The sequence below is a fragment of the Phragmites australis genome, chromosome 1 (genome assembly GCF_958298935.1).
Source record: "Phragmites australis chromosome 1, lpPhrAust1.1, whole genome shotgun sequence".
Classification (NCBI taxonomy): domain Eukaryota; kingdom Viridiplantae; phylum Streptophyta; class Magnoliopsida; order Poales; family Poaceae; genus Phragmites; species Phragmites australis.
The window spans coordinates 44158443-44170118 of NC_084921.1; the positions used below are offsets into that span (position 1 = coordinate 44158443).

General features: G+C 45.5%; 3 protein-coding genes across 4 annotated transcripts; 1 reads left to right on the plus strand and 2 right to left on the minus strand.

The window, feature by feature from the left end:
* Window positions 1-146: 146 nt before the first annotated feature.
* Window positions 147-3445, minus strand: LOC133921439 (glutathione S-transferase 1). Its single transcript, XM_062366316.1, has 3 exons — window positions 3227-3445; window positions 2052-2100; window positions 147-812 (listed from the first exon to the last, which is right to left on the minus strand). The coding sequence occupies exons 1-3, from the start codon at window positions 3374-3376 to the stop codon at window positions 367-369; spliced, it is 645 nt and encodes a 214-aa protein (XP_062222300.1). The 5' UTR covers window positions 3377-3445; the 3' UTR covers window positions 147-366.
* Window positions 3446-5610: 2165 nt separating this feature from the next.
* On the plus strand, window positions 5611-8861 carry LOC133921455 (protein RETARDED ROOT GROWTH, mitochondrial-like). Of its 2 annotated transcripts, none has more exons than XM_062366338.1 (7): window positions 5611-6156; window positions 6355-6444; window positions 6617-6776; window positions 7124-7272; window positions 7365-7516; window positions 8011-8125; window positions 8210-8861. In XM_062366338.1, exons 1-7 carry the CDS (start codon window positions 5626-5628, stop codon window positions 8345-8347), a joined length of 1335 nt encoding a protein of 444 aa, XP_062222322.1. In that variant the 5' UTR covers window positions 5611-5625; the 3' UTR covers window positions 8348-8861. The 2 variants fall into 2 exon arrangements, with proteins under 2 accessions (XP_062222322.1, XP_062222329.1); XM_062366345.1 differs by having other exon boundaries at window positions 5785-6156; window positions 6333-6444.
* A 523-nt stretch (window positions 8862-9384) lies between these two features.
* On the minus strand, window positions 9385-10582 carry LOC133889752 (early nodulin-like protein 16). Its single transcript, XM_062330218.1, has 2 exons — window positions 9898-10582; window positions 9385-9768 (listed from the first exon to the last, which is right to left on the minus strand). Exons 1-2 carry the CDS (start codon window positions 10442-10444, stop codon window positions 9434-9436), a joined length of 882 nt encoding a protein of 293 aa, XP_062186202.1. The 5' UTR covers window positions 10445-10582; the 3' UTR covers window positions 9385-9433.
* Between the last annotated feature and the right edge of the window lie 1094 nt (window positions 10583-11676).

Sequence of the window (11676 nt, forward strand, 5' to 3'; positions counted from 1 at the left end):
ATATTGCTCAATACATAAACTACACATTTTAAGGACAAATCATCAGTCTCGACCAGGCCTGGTATCAATAGGACCGCATTTATCATGATGATAGCAAACCTGAACACTGAAGCAGCAAATGAGCGTACGAGACATTACAAGGTCCAGGTAGCTAAGGTAGTAGAATTTATTGTTTCAAGGTTCTCAAGATGAGCACAGGAATGCTCATTTCAGTACAAAATCCAGGACTGGATCACAAGCATCCGAGCACAAAGGCCTGAACATTCAACATAGAAGACACATCGTAACACCACAGTACCTGAACAAGCAAACACCCAGACACAGCTTTACTTTATTCCATGGACCATCTGCGCTAGGACAACCACTTCAAGCAGATGGCTTCATCAGTGCTGCGACCTTCTGGACGGACGGCCTCGCCATCAGGCCAGCCCACCAGGCCTTCACATGCGGATAGGCATCAAACACAGATGCGTGGGGCGTAGCAAACAAGCACAGGGTGACAGATACATGGTTCAGATCAGCAAGGCTGATGAAGTCTCCAGCCAGGTACTTGCACTTGGTTAGACGTGCCTCGTACACCTCGAGCACCTTCTTCAGCTTCTCAAGGTTCTCCTCAACAACTTTCTGGTCGGTGGTTCCCCCAAGTATGGGACGGATAAGGCACTCAAAGAGAATGGGGTTCAGTGCAGAGGTGTACTGGTTGGCCTCCACCTCAAGCCACACATCCACCATTGCTGATTCCTTGAGGTCGCCGACCTTCAACAGTTCTGGTTTGTTTTTGCGGCATGCATACTTGCAAATTGCACGTGATTCTAATTTTGAGGAAAAATAAGAACAAAGTTAGATAACCACCTCTCAGCTTGATTAGATTTCAAGTGGAAACTATACATATCCTGATGACTGATAGAGTGATAGGAGTACAAATAATAGACAAAACCTAAATGTGTTTGCGTGAACAAGCTTACTGATCTCATGTTCGCCAATTATGATACTTCTCTGGAACAATACCAACTCACCAAATGATACCCGCAAGATGAAACAGAACAAGTTGACTAAAAATGAAGTGAATCTTGCTATTTATGAGATGCATGATGACAATTTTGTCCCTGTATATTTCAGTTGATATTTTGGGCAAGACATAACACATTACTACTCCCATGGAAATGATATGGGCATGCTTGGTCCCTTTCAACTTGAGAACCTTTACAGTACACCATGATACTAGATGGTGAAGAGTATTATTGTTGTGATCCAACCGTCCATTTTAGTAGGTATTATTGTAATTATCTTGGTACCTTTAGGGGTAATTACGTCATTGACTGACCGGACTTCAGACCTTCGCCACCCATCGACCAGCCGACGGAGGGTGAAAACCCTAATAAATGAAATGAACAGAATAAGTGAAAGCTTATCTGAAAAATAAACTAACATTTTGACCTTCCCTAATTAAACATATAATTTACAAGTTTATCATGTTTTTTTTCCAATCCTACCCTTATGATACCCATGATACTCTTTAATGATACCCATGATACTGGTGGGCGATAGAGTATCATTGGGCCAATCTAAACCATCGGATGAAGAAAATGGACGGCATGCACTCATTTAGGTGTACTGTAAAAGTCTTCTTCAACTTTGGTTTCTATACACAACATAATGAAAAGAACCTTCATTATTGGACTAGAGTGAAAAATTTTGAAGTAAATGGTAACCAAGTCCCATAAGGCCATAACTATATAGTACCTCTGGCGTAACGACATTTTGCAATCACAGATAAATTTTTCATCACGTGTGGAGAAAGTTTTAGGCTTCCTTTAGTCAGGACCCCTGAACAAACCTTCTGCTCCTAGCAAAAGCTGAGATACCATTTTCGCTTACATTGAAGTGCTAGCATTGTTATATGTTACGAAACAGGTAGCAGCACCAACAATAACGGAAGTCACAGCAGCAGTACCAAGAAACAGGCAGAAGTGCTATTTCACAACAGCAGTACTAAAAATGACGCTCCTTATATTTACAAGGAGAAGGATCTCCAAGAGATAGCATCATACCAAAGAGGTACAAGTCACCATCTTGCAAAGCTGGAACCTGACCAAACGGCTGCAGAGAAATAGATAACCATATCAAGAGTCAGGACAGTGAGTTTCAGCAATCAGATGTCGGTTCTGATGCAGCTGCTACATGCTCGCCAGTTAAAGAGACTCTGACATATTTGAAGCAGCTGCTACATGCTCGCCAGATAATCATATCAAGCAGATGTCAGTGGCCTTCACATATGCTTATTTCATGCGTACATCATATTAAATTTCAGAGTAGTGACACATCGCTACATCATAAGCAAGCTGAAAACATCATTATTGAATATTTCCGTTTTATGCCAGAGGCTAGTTGTATTGAAATCTACACAAGTCATTCTCATGTATTTTTCTTTTCGAACAGGTTAAAGAGACTTGATATATTTGAAGTTCAAAATGCACGATTGCACATCTAGTAAATTTACAGCCAGTATAGGACTCAAATCATTCATGCATAAAACCCTGCTTAAAGTCTTAAACCACTACTATGACCGGTCCAAAATAGATGTTATCAACTTCTCAACGTCCCCATGGTACCCCTGCGCTTTTCTCTTTCTTGCTTGCACTTGACCAGATCAAACCCCCTGAGCAACCATCGAGCACATAAACCAAACCAAACCAAGCCAAGAACATTCGAACCAGATCAAGAAGGCAACCACGGTTCATCCCCACCATCTTAGCACACTTACCCCTATCCAGATCGAGTCACAGAAATTCGATCCAGTTCGTCCAGCCCAAATCCTGGCCGTAGTCAACTGGATTTGGGAAGATATAAAAAGTGCACATTTATTATAGTGGGAAGTGGGCGGCATCGGTAGTGGGTGCAGGAAGTGCCGAAGTGGGGAGAATGATGGGGTGGAATGATCTTTAACTTTACTACGCCCAAATACGTTTGCCAATCTGAAGCAACCTACAGAAAATTCACTCCTTTCATTTCTCAGGCTTGCAATTTACTGCTCTTTTCAGTAAAAAAATGTCGTCTACCAAAATCTTGATGTGCCCCCACCGAACGCTAGTATTGAATCTTAACCCCCCGCGAAACCCCGAGAGGCCAGGAACGAGAACCAATCGACGATAGCGACCGCGGCACCCGTATAATCTCCTGGCGGAAACGGAAAAGCAGCAGGAGCGCGATCGAGCGGGATACGTACGTTGCGGGCGAGGTGCTCGGGGCTCTTGTGCTCGCCGGTGCCGAAGTTGATGGGCACGATCTCGTACTCGGCGCCGGCCTCCTCCAGCGCCGCCACGCACCTCGTCACGTTCCACGACAGCGTCGCGCCGTACAGCGTCATCGGAGCCATGGTCTCTCCCCGTACCCCTCTGGTTTCCTTCTCCCTCGCCTCGCACTCGCTTCGCTAAGCGGCGCATCGGGTTGGGTCCCATTTAATAGCTGACGGGTTGGAAGTGAGCTGCGGGGGCATCGCTATCCTCTGCAGTTACCACCAGTGTTACAACGCAGGTGGCAGTGATGTGCACTACCTCCTCTGATGCAGAGGATCCGGGTCCAGCTGCGGGTACGGGTGTGGCTGTTGAGGAGTGGGACGGGTAGGTGCGCGGCTGTTGGTCAATGGCCCGCACGTCCAGATGCTTCTGCTTGGCACGGTTGGTCGGCGAGTAGAGTAGCTTTTGTTCGGCAGCAGACGCAAGTGATTACGTTGGGTAGTGCCACCTTGGCGTCGAGGTTCGCGAATCTCCTTTTTCTGGTGCAGGAGCGGAGGAGCCTTCTCTTTCTATCTTCTTTGGTGACAACACTTTTTATTATTTTGTATCTTTTGGTTGTTGAACCTGTCACCGGCTAGCAGTAGCAAGCTTAGTCAGATTTTTTAATAATATTATTTTACTAAAAAATAAAAAAATAATTTAAAATAAGAAAATTATAGGAATAAATGTCAATCGGTACTATAATTTCCGACTAACCACGTATCAGTGATCGGAGTGCTGACATCGTATTTAAGTATTTGACACACACATGGAGGTGGGCTAAACTCCTGTCAACGCCGACTTTGCTAGATTTGAAAATTTTAACTATTTTTTTGGTATTTAAATAGATTTAAATGAATATTTATTTAACTATAAAATTATAGGTATCGTCAATAGGTATATTTTTTATAAAAATTATCTGAGATTATATAAAAAGTTATGATTTTTTTTAAATATTATCCGTAAAAGACATATCGGCTATTCAACTGCCGATAGACTATCCGGTTGCCGACAAGCGAATAATCGATATTTCAATTGCCGATAACATCTTAGACGGTATTTGGAATGCTGTCTGACATATATATTTTTAAATTTTTCCATTTTGAATTATATTTTTCCATTTTTTTAATAAAATAATATTATTTTTAAAATCGCTTCATCGTTACCTCCTGCTGCCGCTCGCGTCTCTCGTCCGGCCGTTTCATCAAATCAGACCGACAAGTTCGATATCACTTCATGTGCGGCGTCGAATTAAATCTGAGAGGAAAAGGCCTGAAACTGGTACGGTGTTCGGTGAAACATAGTAAGCACATGAATAATAAGACAACACCAACGAGAAGAGAAATTATTGGGCACACCACCAACGAGACGATCCTGAACAAATCAACGGCGGTACATATGTGTGAACCGTTCCAAAACACTGACTTCGTAGCAGTTCGTCGCAACAAGCCACTGCCCTCCCACAAACTGCTACAAAAGTACTAGGAGTACGAAGCAACGACACTTCTTCAGTTTTTTTAAAAGGAAAATACGACCTTTTGTCTCTGTTTACGCACTCCAAATAACATCCTTGTTCGTGACGGTCCATACATGCTATATATCTGAAAACGCCGACGTGATAAACTGTCACTGCTTGGTAGGATAACTGATATATAAACCTAACTACAATTCCCGATCACGAGTAGGGAGCAAAAGGCATTTCCAGAATCACTACTACACATGAAAGTTGAGTAGTGTGACACAAGAAAAGGTGAAAAAAAACGAGGGAAACTATGCTTAAAGCGCATAAGCAGACTGACTAGATGCTCAAAATAAATAAAACAATGCGCGTTGGAGCTAATACTTTGCGTCGATCTCAAAGGAGCTTGAACGCGAGCGGGGTTGTTCTTTTAAACAAAAGTTGTTACTAATTTTCAACCGTTTGTTTTCTCCTCTTTTCTCACACAACAACCTTTCTTCAACCTCTAGTCAAGCTAACAATCTTTTCAACCTCCAGCATGCCCACTCTCTCGCACCGTCGACCTACCTTTGTCTTGTTCGTCATCTCTATCGTGCTAACTACTTCATTTTAGAGCTCCTCTACCCTAGTATCGAACCATCGGCTAACCAGTGGCTGACGGCACCCCAACCACCTTGTCGCTCCACCCTCATACCTACCTTCTATATTAGACCTGCCTACTTTTAGATGATCTCCCTGTAAAGTCATAAGGCACAAACCCTCGTTAGAAAAAGCACGCCCGACATAAGCTCTGAACCCTGACCTCTTCTCGCCGGCGAAATTTGAAAGTCGACTGTAATCTAGCGTGATTTCAAACAACTGAAGATTAGGAAGCGGGTTAAAAAAAGGGACATGGCCCAGCTCCACAACGACATGGCTGCCTATTCTTCTCGGTCCATTCTATCCTGTACGGGCCAGGGCCCAGCTCACGAAACGAAACCCCCGGTTCTTGCGGTGCGGGCCTTAGGCCTGCGCGCTGGGTCCCGCCCCATTTGCTACCTCTCCAAGTCCAAAACGAGTGGAACAGCGAAGTCGAGGAGCCTGGCGGCTGCGCGCGGCACCAACTCGCCTGATGGGGCGGCTGCGCGCGTGCTGCAGTCTCCGCCGCCTCCTCGTGACGCCGCCTCCACAAGCACCACCACCGGGTCACCCTCTGGCGCGGGGCCCCCACGGCTCGCCCTTCTCGAGGCTCTTCTCTTCGGTATCGGCGGCCGCGGTCGTCGCGCCCCACGACGCCCGCGACTCGGGTTTCGGTGGCTCGGCGTACTGGGCCTGGATTCGCGCGGCGGCCGAGGCGGCCCCGGCGCCCGCGCCGCCGCAGGAGGACGAGGACGAGGGCCTTGCGCGCTACATCCCCGTCAAGGCGTACTTCCTCTCTACCAGGTGAGCATGCTACGCCGCGTCCGCAGTTGCGCGATAGGTGTTTGATGATTTCTATGTGAGGAAATGTTGTGTGCTACTGTGCTGTTTTGATGGCGGGCAGCCGGGCACGCCCAATTGGTGCAGAAAACTAGAATGATCCGTTTTTGTTTGATTTTTTCTCCTCCTATTCGTGGCAGCATTGATCTGAAGAGCATGCAGGCGGATCACGGGAGTGATATCGTACCTCCGTCGACCCGTTCGCTCAACTACATTGCGCTCCGGTACTCCGAGTTCCCGGCTGAGATTATGGTTAGTGATTCCAATTTAGCATCACTTTGTTGGAGGGTCAGGTGATTCTAGAATCAACTAATCTCAATCACATTTGGTCACTTGTTAAACGTTCTGTTGTAATGTATAATTTCACCTTGACCTGTGCTGAAAAAAATGATTTCCTTGTGCTTTTTGGTTTATATTTGTGTAGGACATTGGAGTCAAGGACAACAGATTTTGCTATCGCTATGTGGTCGTGTTCCAATATGGTTCTGCAGTGCTTTTCAATATTGCTGATCATGAAGCTGAATACTATCTTGATATAATTAGGAAACATGCTTCAGGTTGGCTTCCGGAGATGAGAAAAGATGGTACGTCCATGCAATTCATTTCCGGGCCCATATAGATTATCTGCTAAACAGAGTTCTGTTTACTGCCTTTTAGTTGTCTACCTTTTCTGTGTTCCATGATAATATTTGCATGGACAGACGGCCAGCAAACATTCCAATTGCCTTCTCTGATATACTGATATTCAAAGCTGCTGTTTGATAAATGTCATAGAACTTGATAATCATTCCACGTGTAAGCCTTTCTTTCACTGAGATTGAAATGGAGCTTTGGTGTACAGCCATTGGAAGTGCCCTGCCTAATTATTTGCAAAAAATGGTAGGTTTAGAGTAAAACCTGTATCACATGACATCTATTTTTCAATGAACAGATTATGCAGTGGTTGAGAAACCATCCCTGACAACATGGATGAAAGGAGGTCTTGATTATATAGTTCTTAAAAGTTTAGACACTGATGGGATTCGCATAATTTCTAGTGTTCTTGGTCAAAGTATCGCCCTTGATCATTATATTCGGCAGGTACTGAAATTGAGCAAACTTAACAAACTTTTGCCTTGTGGTTGTATCTTTAAAGCTTCATTCTAAAACTTCTAAAACACTAATTTTGATAGGTTGATGATATGGTTGAGGAATTCACTGAAATTAATCGTGTCATGGAGAAGACCGGGAACTTCACCATGAAAAGAAAGAAGCTTTTTCAACTTGTGGGCAAGGCTAATTCTAATCTTGCAGATGTTATCATCAGACTTGGTCTTTTTGATAGGTATGTCTTGTACACTCAAGTATCATACTTCCTTTTTAGGATGGCTCCATCTCCTGTAGAGCTATGGAGTTAAATACGGATGGAAGAATGTGCCATCCCATGTGCAGGATTGTGCTATAGGATGGAAGATGTGTAATTCAAGATGTTATATATTGCATGTCTATGGAGAATAAACCACTGTGTCACACACACACACGATATTCCCTTTTGGAGAAAAATGATCTCATGAGGTTTATGCTGTTAGTTTGAAGTTTCTTCCAGTGCTTTGAAGAAGGATTGATGAATTTAATCATCATACTTAGAAATGGACTTTACTATGTCATATTACTCTCTGCTTGCTATCCCTGGATCATATTGTATTATCGTTTGCTCTGTTGCATTGCCCCCATGTTTCTGCTTTGACTCACTTGTTGCTTTTACAAATGCCATTTTGCTTCTGGAAACATGCACCTTTTGTCATTTAAACTCATTTGAACTACATAATTTTTTCCCAGATCAGAGATTGCTTGGAAAAATGCAAATTATGCACAAATTCTGGAGTATCTTCGGGAGGAATATGAACTGAATCAGCGCTTTGGAAGCCTTGACTTCAAACTGAAATTTGTGGAGGTAAATGCCTTGTTATCATTCTTCTATAGTGCAAGAACTGATTTTTTTGTTTTCATATGCTCTTACAATTTATTATTGTAACAGCACAACATTCATTTTCTTCAAGAAGTCCTCCAAAATAGACGGTCAGATTTGCTGGAGTGGGGTGTCATAATACTACTGACTATCGAGATTGCCATCTCATTATACGAAATTGTCAAGGACTCCAACATGATCTCCTGAGGGCTCTCTATCCAATAGATCTATGACACACTTATCCACCCTTAAATCACAACTTATCATCCTGTTATGCTAACTCCAGGCACTCCCTCTCACTGTCTCCATCCCCTGTTGATTTTTCACCTTAGATGAAGGCAAGTTGGGTATGTTCCCACTTCGCTTACCTTCCCGAGTACTTTCGCGTTATGAGGATTGCGTCTTTGAGTTTCTTTATCCTTTGGTTCCAGCTCACTGCTAACAAAAAGTTCCTCCAATTTTCCAATACCCAATGAATTTCAAGGCTGTCAGGGTTTCAAATTTAAGCAGAGTATTCGTTTTCCTTACCGTATTCATTTCAGATACGTGTTCTTAATATATGCTCTTGGCGACAACAGGTGCCAGGTTTTAATATTTTCATAGGACTGTGTTAGATCCAATTTTTGGTAAGGCTGAAACCAGCAGGCGCTGGCTATCGGACCTAATGTAAACGACCGGAAAAACTTTCATTACTTAATGGCATTAGTGTAGTATACCTTTACTTCTCCCTTACCTAACACAGTTCTTTGTATAAATATTTTGTGCGGGAATCTCCCCTTTGGTTTAAACTTACTAAATTGCACGTTATATTTCGAATCTTTTATCGGAGAGTGACGGGGAGAGTGATGGTGTAAAGATTCTGATAGGCTTTTTAAACATCTTGTAATTATCATACGTTCAACCACTATGTTACGTGTTTCTTTCAGAGTTATGCTTAAGCGTAGTTGCCTCGTAGTTTCTTTTTTTTTTCTAGATTGTTACATGTGTTGGTTTGGTGCCCAAACCGAAAGAGTTTTTCCTTTCAGAAGTCCAGTGTAAGGTTGCTTACCGGCTGATGTGCTGTCAAACAACAATGCCATGTGGGTGTTCTAAATCTGTTCCATCGTTGTATGTGTGGCAAATGGCAATGCAGGAAGAACTTAGATCATTCAAAAGTTTGCATAAAGCAGCATGACAGTTCACCATGGCTTGTTTTCTCGTTTATTCCCCCCCCCCCCCCCACCCACACACACACACACGGCTACACTACGCTGTTAAAAATGGAAGGCCAAGAATCCAAGTGCGCCCGGTCGTTCACATCGGAAACGGCAACGACCCCAGCACCGCCGCGCCCAGCGAGGCAGCGAGAGCTGCCCCCCACACCGTGGCCGCGGCACGGACGCGTGACGCGTGGGACGGCGCCACGGCCGGTGGCAGCGACGCGGGTGGCTGGACGAGCACGGACACCTTCATGCCGCCCCAGCAGTAGCCGCGGCTGCAGATGAAGTAGAACCGGCCCGTGCGGTTGAGGTGGAACGCGAAGTTGCGGCCGCGGCTGTACCTGAGGATGGCGCCGCCGTCGTCGCACGCCGCGTACGCCGTCTCGTTCACCTGGACCACGTCGTACCTGTCCTTCTCGTACTCGAAGTCTGCGTGCACGAGTTTTTTTTTTCCCTTCAGTTTTCTTTAACGCAAAGCTAGATGCCCTAGATCGATCGATCACAAGGACGGCTTGATGGCAAACGTTTTGAGGCTGCAAGGGAGAGATCGGGAGATACCGAGCCAGTCGCCGACGTGGAACTGGTGCTGGTCGGCCCAGGCGGTGTAGTTGACGTTGGGGGCCCAGTGCTCCCTGTCGCCGACGACGAACTTTGCTGCGAGGGAGGGCGCCGGCGATACCGCGAAGAGGAGGAGCATCACGAGGAGGAGCCGCGGCGCATGTGCCATTTCGTGGAGGCCGATATGGAGATCGGGGAGAGGCGGCGGCGGGGTGGAATTCGTGAAGTGGGAACGGTATTTATGGAAAGGGATTGATGTGCTCCTTTTCTCTTTTGAAGACTGTGTTCGTCTGTTCGATACAATGCAAACATGTGCCTGTGAAATTGAAGCTGCTCGATTGCCAGACTGTTGCCTGGAAGTACAGTCACATTGCAGCGACGTATGCAGCCGGAACATAGCTGGAGCGTTTCTCGCAAATGCGTCTTGCGTGAACTTTGGGGGTGCGTACACGCCGAATGCGTGATCGGAATTGACCCCGACCCTCTGCTTCAAATTTGTTCCAGTCAACTCCCTAAGCGCGAATGGCGCGAATTGGCTGTGGCGCATGGTGTCAAATATGGCATTTCCCGCTGTCGCGGCAAATCAACCGCGGAGGCCCGCGCGCATCCCTGCATTAGCCTAACTTAGATTGGGCCGCGCATTCCCGGGCCCCAAGCGGAGCCCAACGCTACGGCAAATCAGCTCAATCTCCGGCGCCGCACTGCCGAAATCAGCACGCCGCGCTTGAGGAAAGGTCGGGGACCGAGGAAGCAGACGCGGGCGCGCGCGAGTTTTGCAACACCGCACGTGGCCACGGCAACACTTGGAGCCCGTGTGCTTCTCCAGTTCTCCTACCGTGGCAGTTTTACGCCCCCAACCTCCGGAAGCCGGCAGTGCCTGCTGCAACTGCGGCTCGTTCCCGTTTAACTTTGAAGGACAAAACATTCGATGGATTTTGACCATTTCAAGGACAAATCTCTAAGACCGAATTCACGGAAGAAAACTCAGCTGTCATTGAGTCACGTCAGCACAAATGGCACTGGCCGTTGGATTAAGCCAGTGAGTCAGGGAAACCGTCTGATCATAAATTGTGAGTCGTCTTCGCGAGTCTTCCCAGAGCACTCCGCTCCTTTCTCCTCTCTTGAAAAGCGAACCCTCTCGATCCCCTTTCTCACCATCGTCATCGTCTCCTGGGTGCTGCTCGCTTCCGCCGGCAGATGAGGGCGCACGATCAGCGTGCAGGCTCACCTACACCAGCGCCGCCGCCCCCTTCCGCCTACCTCAGTACCATCACGATCCTCCGCTTGCCCCTACACTGCCACACTCTCCCGCACGCCACCTCCTCCTCTTCATCGGAGTTTGGTCTCGGGGTTCGGCTATAGAGTCTATAGAATAATCTCTATTCTTCCATACGGTTTAAAATGATATTTAACAGAAACATATAAGAATTTTCTTTCAGATGCCTTTGGGATGTAGCTTTGAGTACTAGGTTTTACTTTAAAAGTAAATATAAAAATTAATATCATGTTTTTTTTTCCTTCTAAATGGCATACTTATAAACAGAATTCGTTCTGATATATCCCATGTGCATGCATATATGTAAACTATAAACAATGCAACTATGTCACTACACGATGTGTGAAATTGTTGAACTCTCAGATTGATATTGGCCTAACACATGTCCTTTCGACTTTAACTGCCCACAAGCACATATTCATATCCTTTGTTTTCAGTATTCGAACTGCTTTCAGTATTCGAAGAAGCACATATTCATGTCAGAATCAATTGCACCTAATCTA

Bases quoted from the DNA above. Each gene is read 5' to 3' on its own strand.
- LOC133889752 (XM_062330218.1), bottom strand. From the start codon at position 10,444: ATGCGCCACAGCCAATTCGCGCCATTCGCGCTTAGGGAGTTGACTGGA. The intron at 9,769-9,897 runs GTATCTCCCGAT...TCGTGCACGCAG, and splicing joins CCACGTCGGCGACTGGCTCG to ACTTCGAGTACGAGAAGGAC.
- LOC133921439 (XM_062366316.1), bottom strand. From the start codon at position 3,376: ATGGCTCCGATGACGCTGTACGGCGCGACGCTGTCGTGGAACGTGACG. The intron at 2,101-3,226 runs GTACGTATCCCG...ATTTCTCTGCAG, and splicing joins CCGAGCACCTCGCCCGCAAC to CCGTTTGGTCAGGTTCCAGC. The intron at 813-2,051 runs GTATGATGCTAT...CCTCAAAATTAG, and splicing joins TGGTGACTTGTACCTCTTTG to AATCACGTGCAATTTGCAAG.
- LOC133921455 (XM_062366338.1), top strand. From the start codon at position 5,626: ATGGCCCAGCTCCACAACGACATGGCTGCCTATTCTTCTCGGTCCATT. The intron at 6,777-7,123 runs GTACGTCCATGC...TTCAATGAACAG, and splicing joins TCCGGAGATGAGAAAAGATG to ATTATGCAGTGGTTGAGAAA. The intron at 7,517-8,010 runs GTATGTCTTGTA...ATTTTTTCCCAG, and splicing joins AGACTTGGTCTTTTTGATAG to ATCAGAGATTGCTTGGAAAA.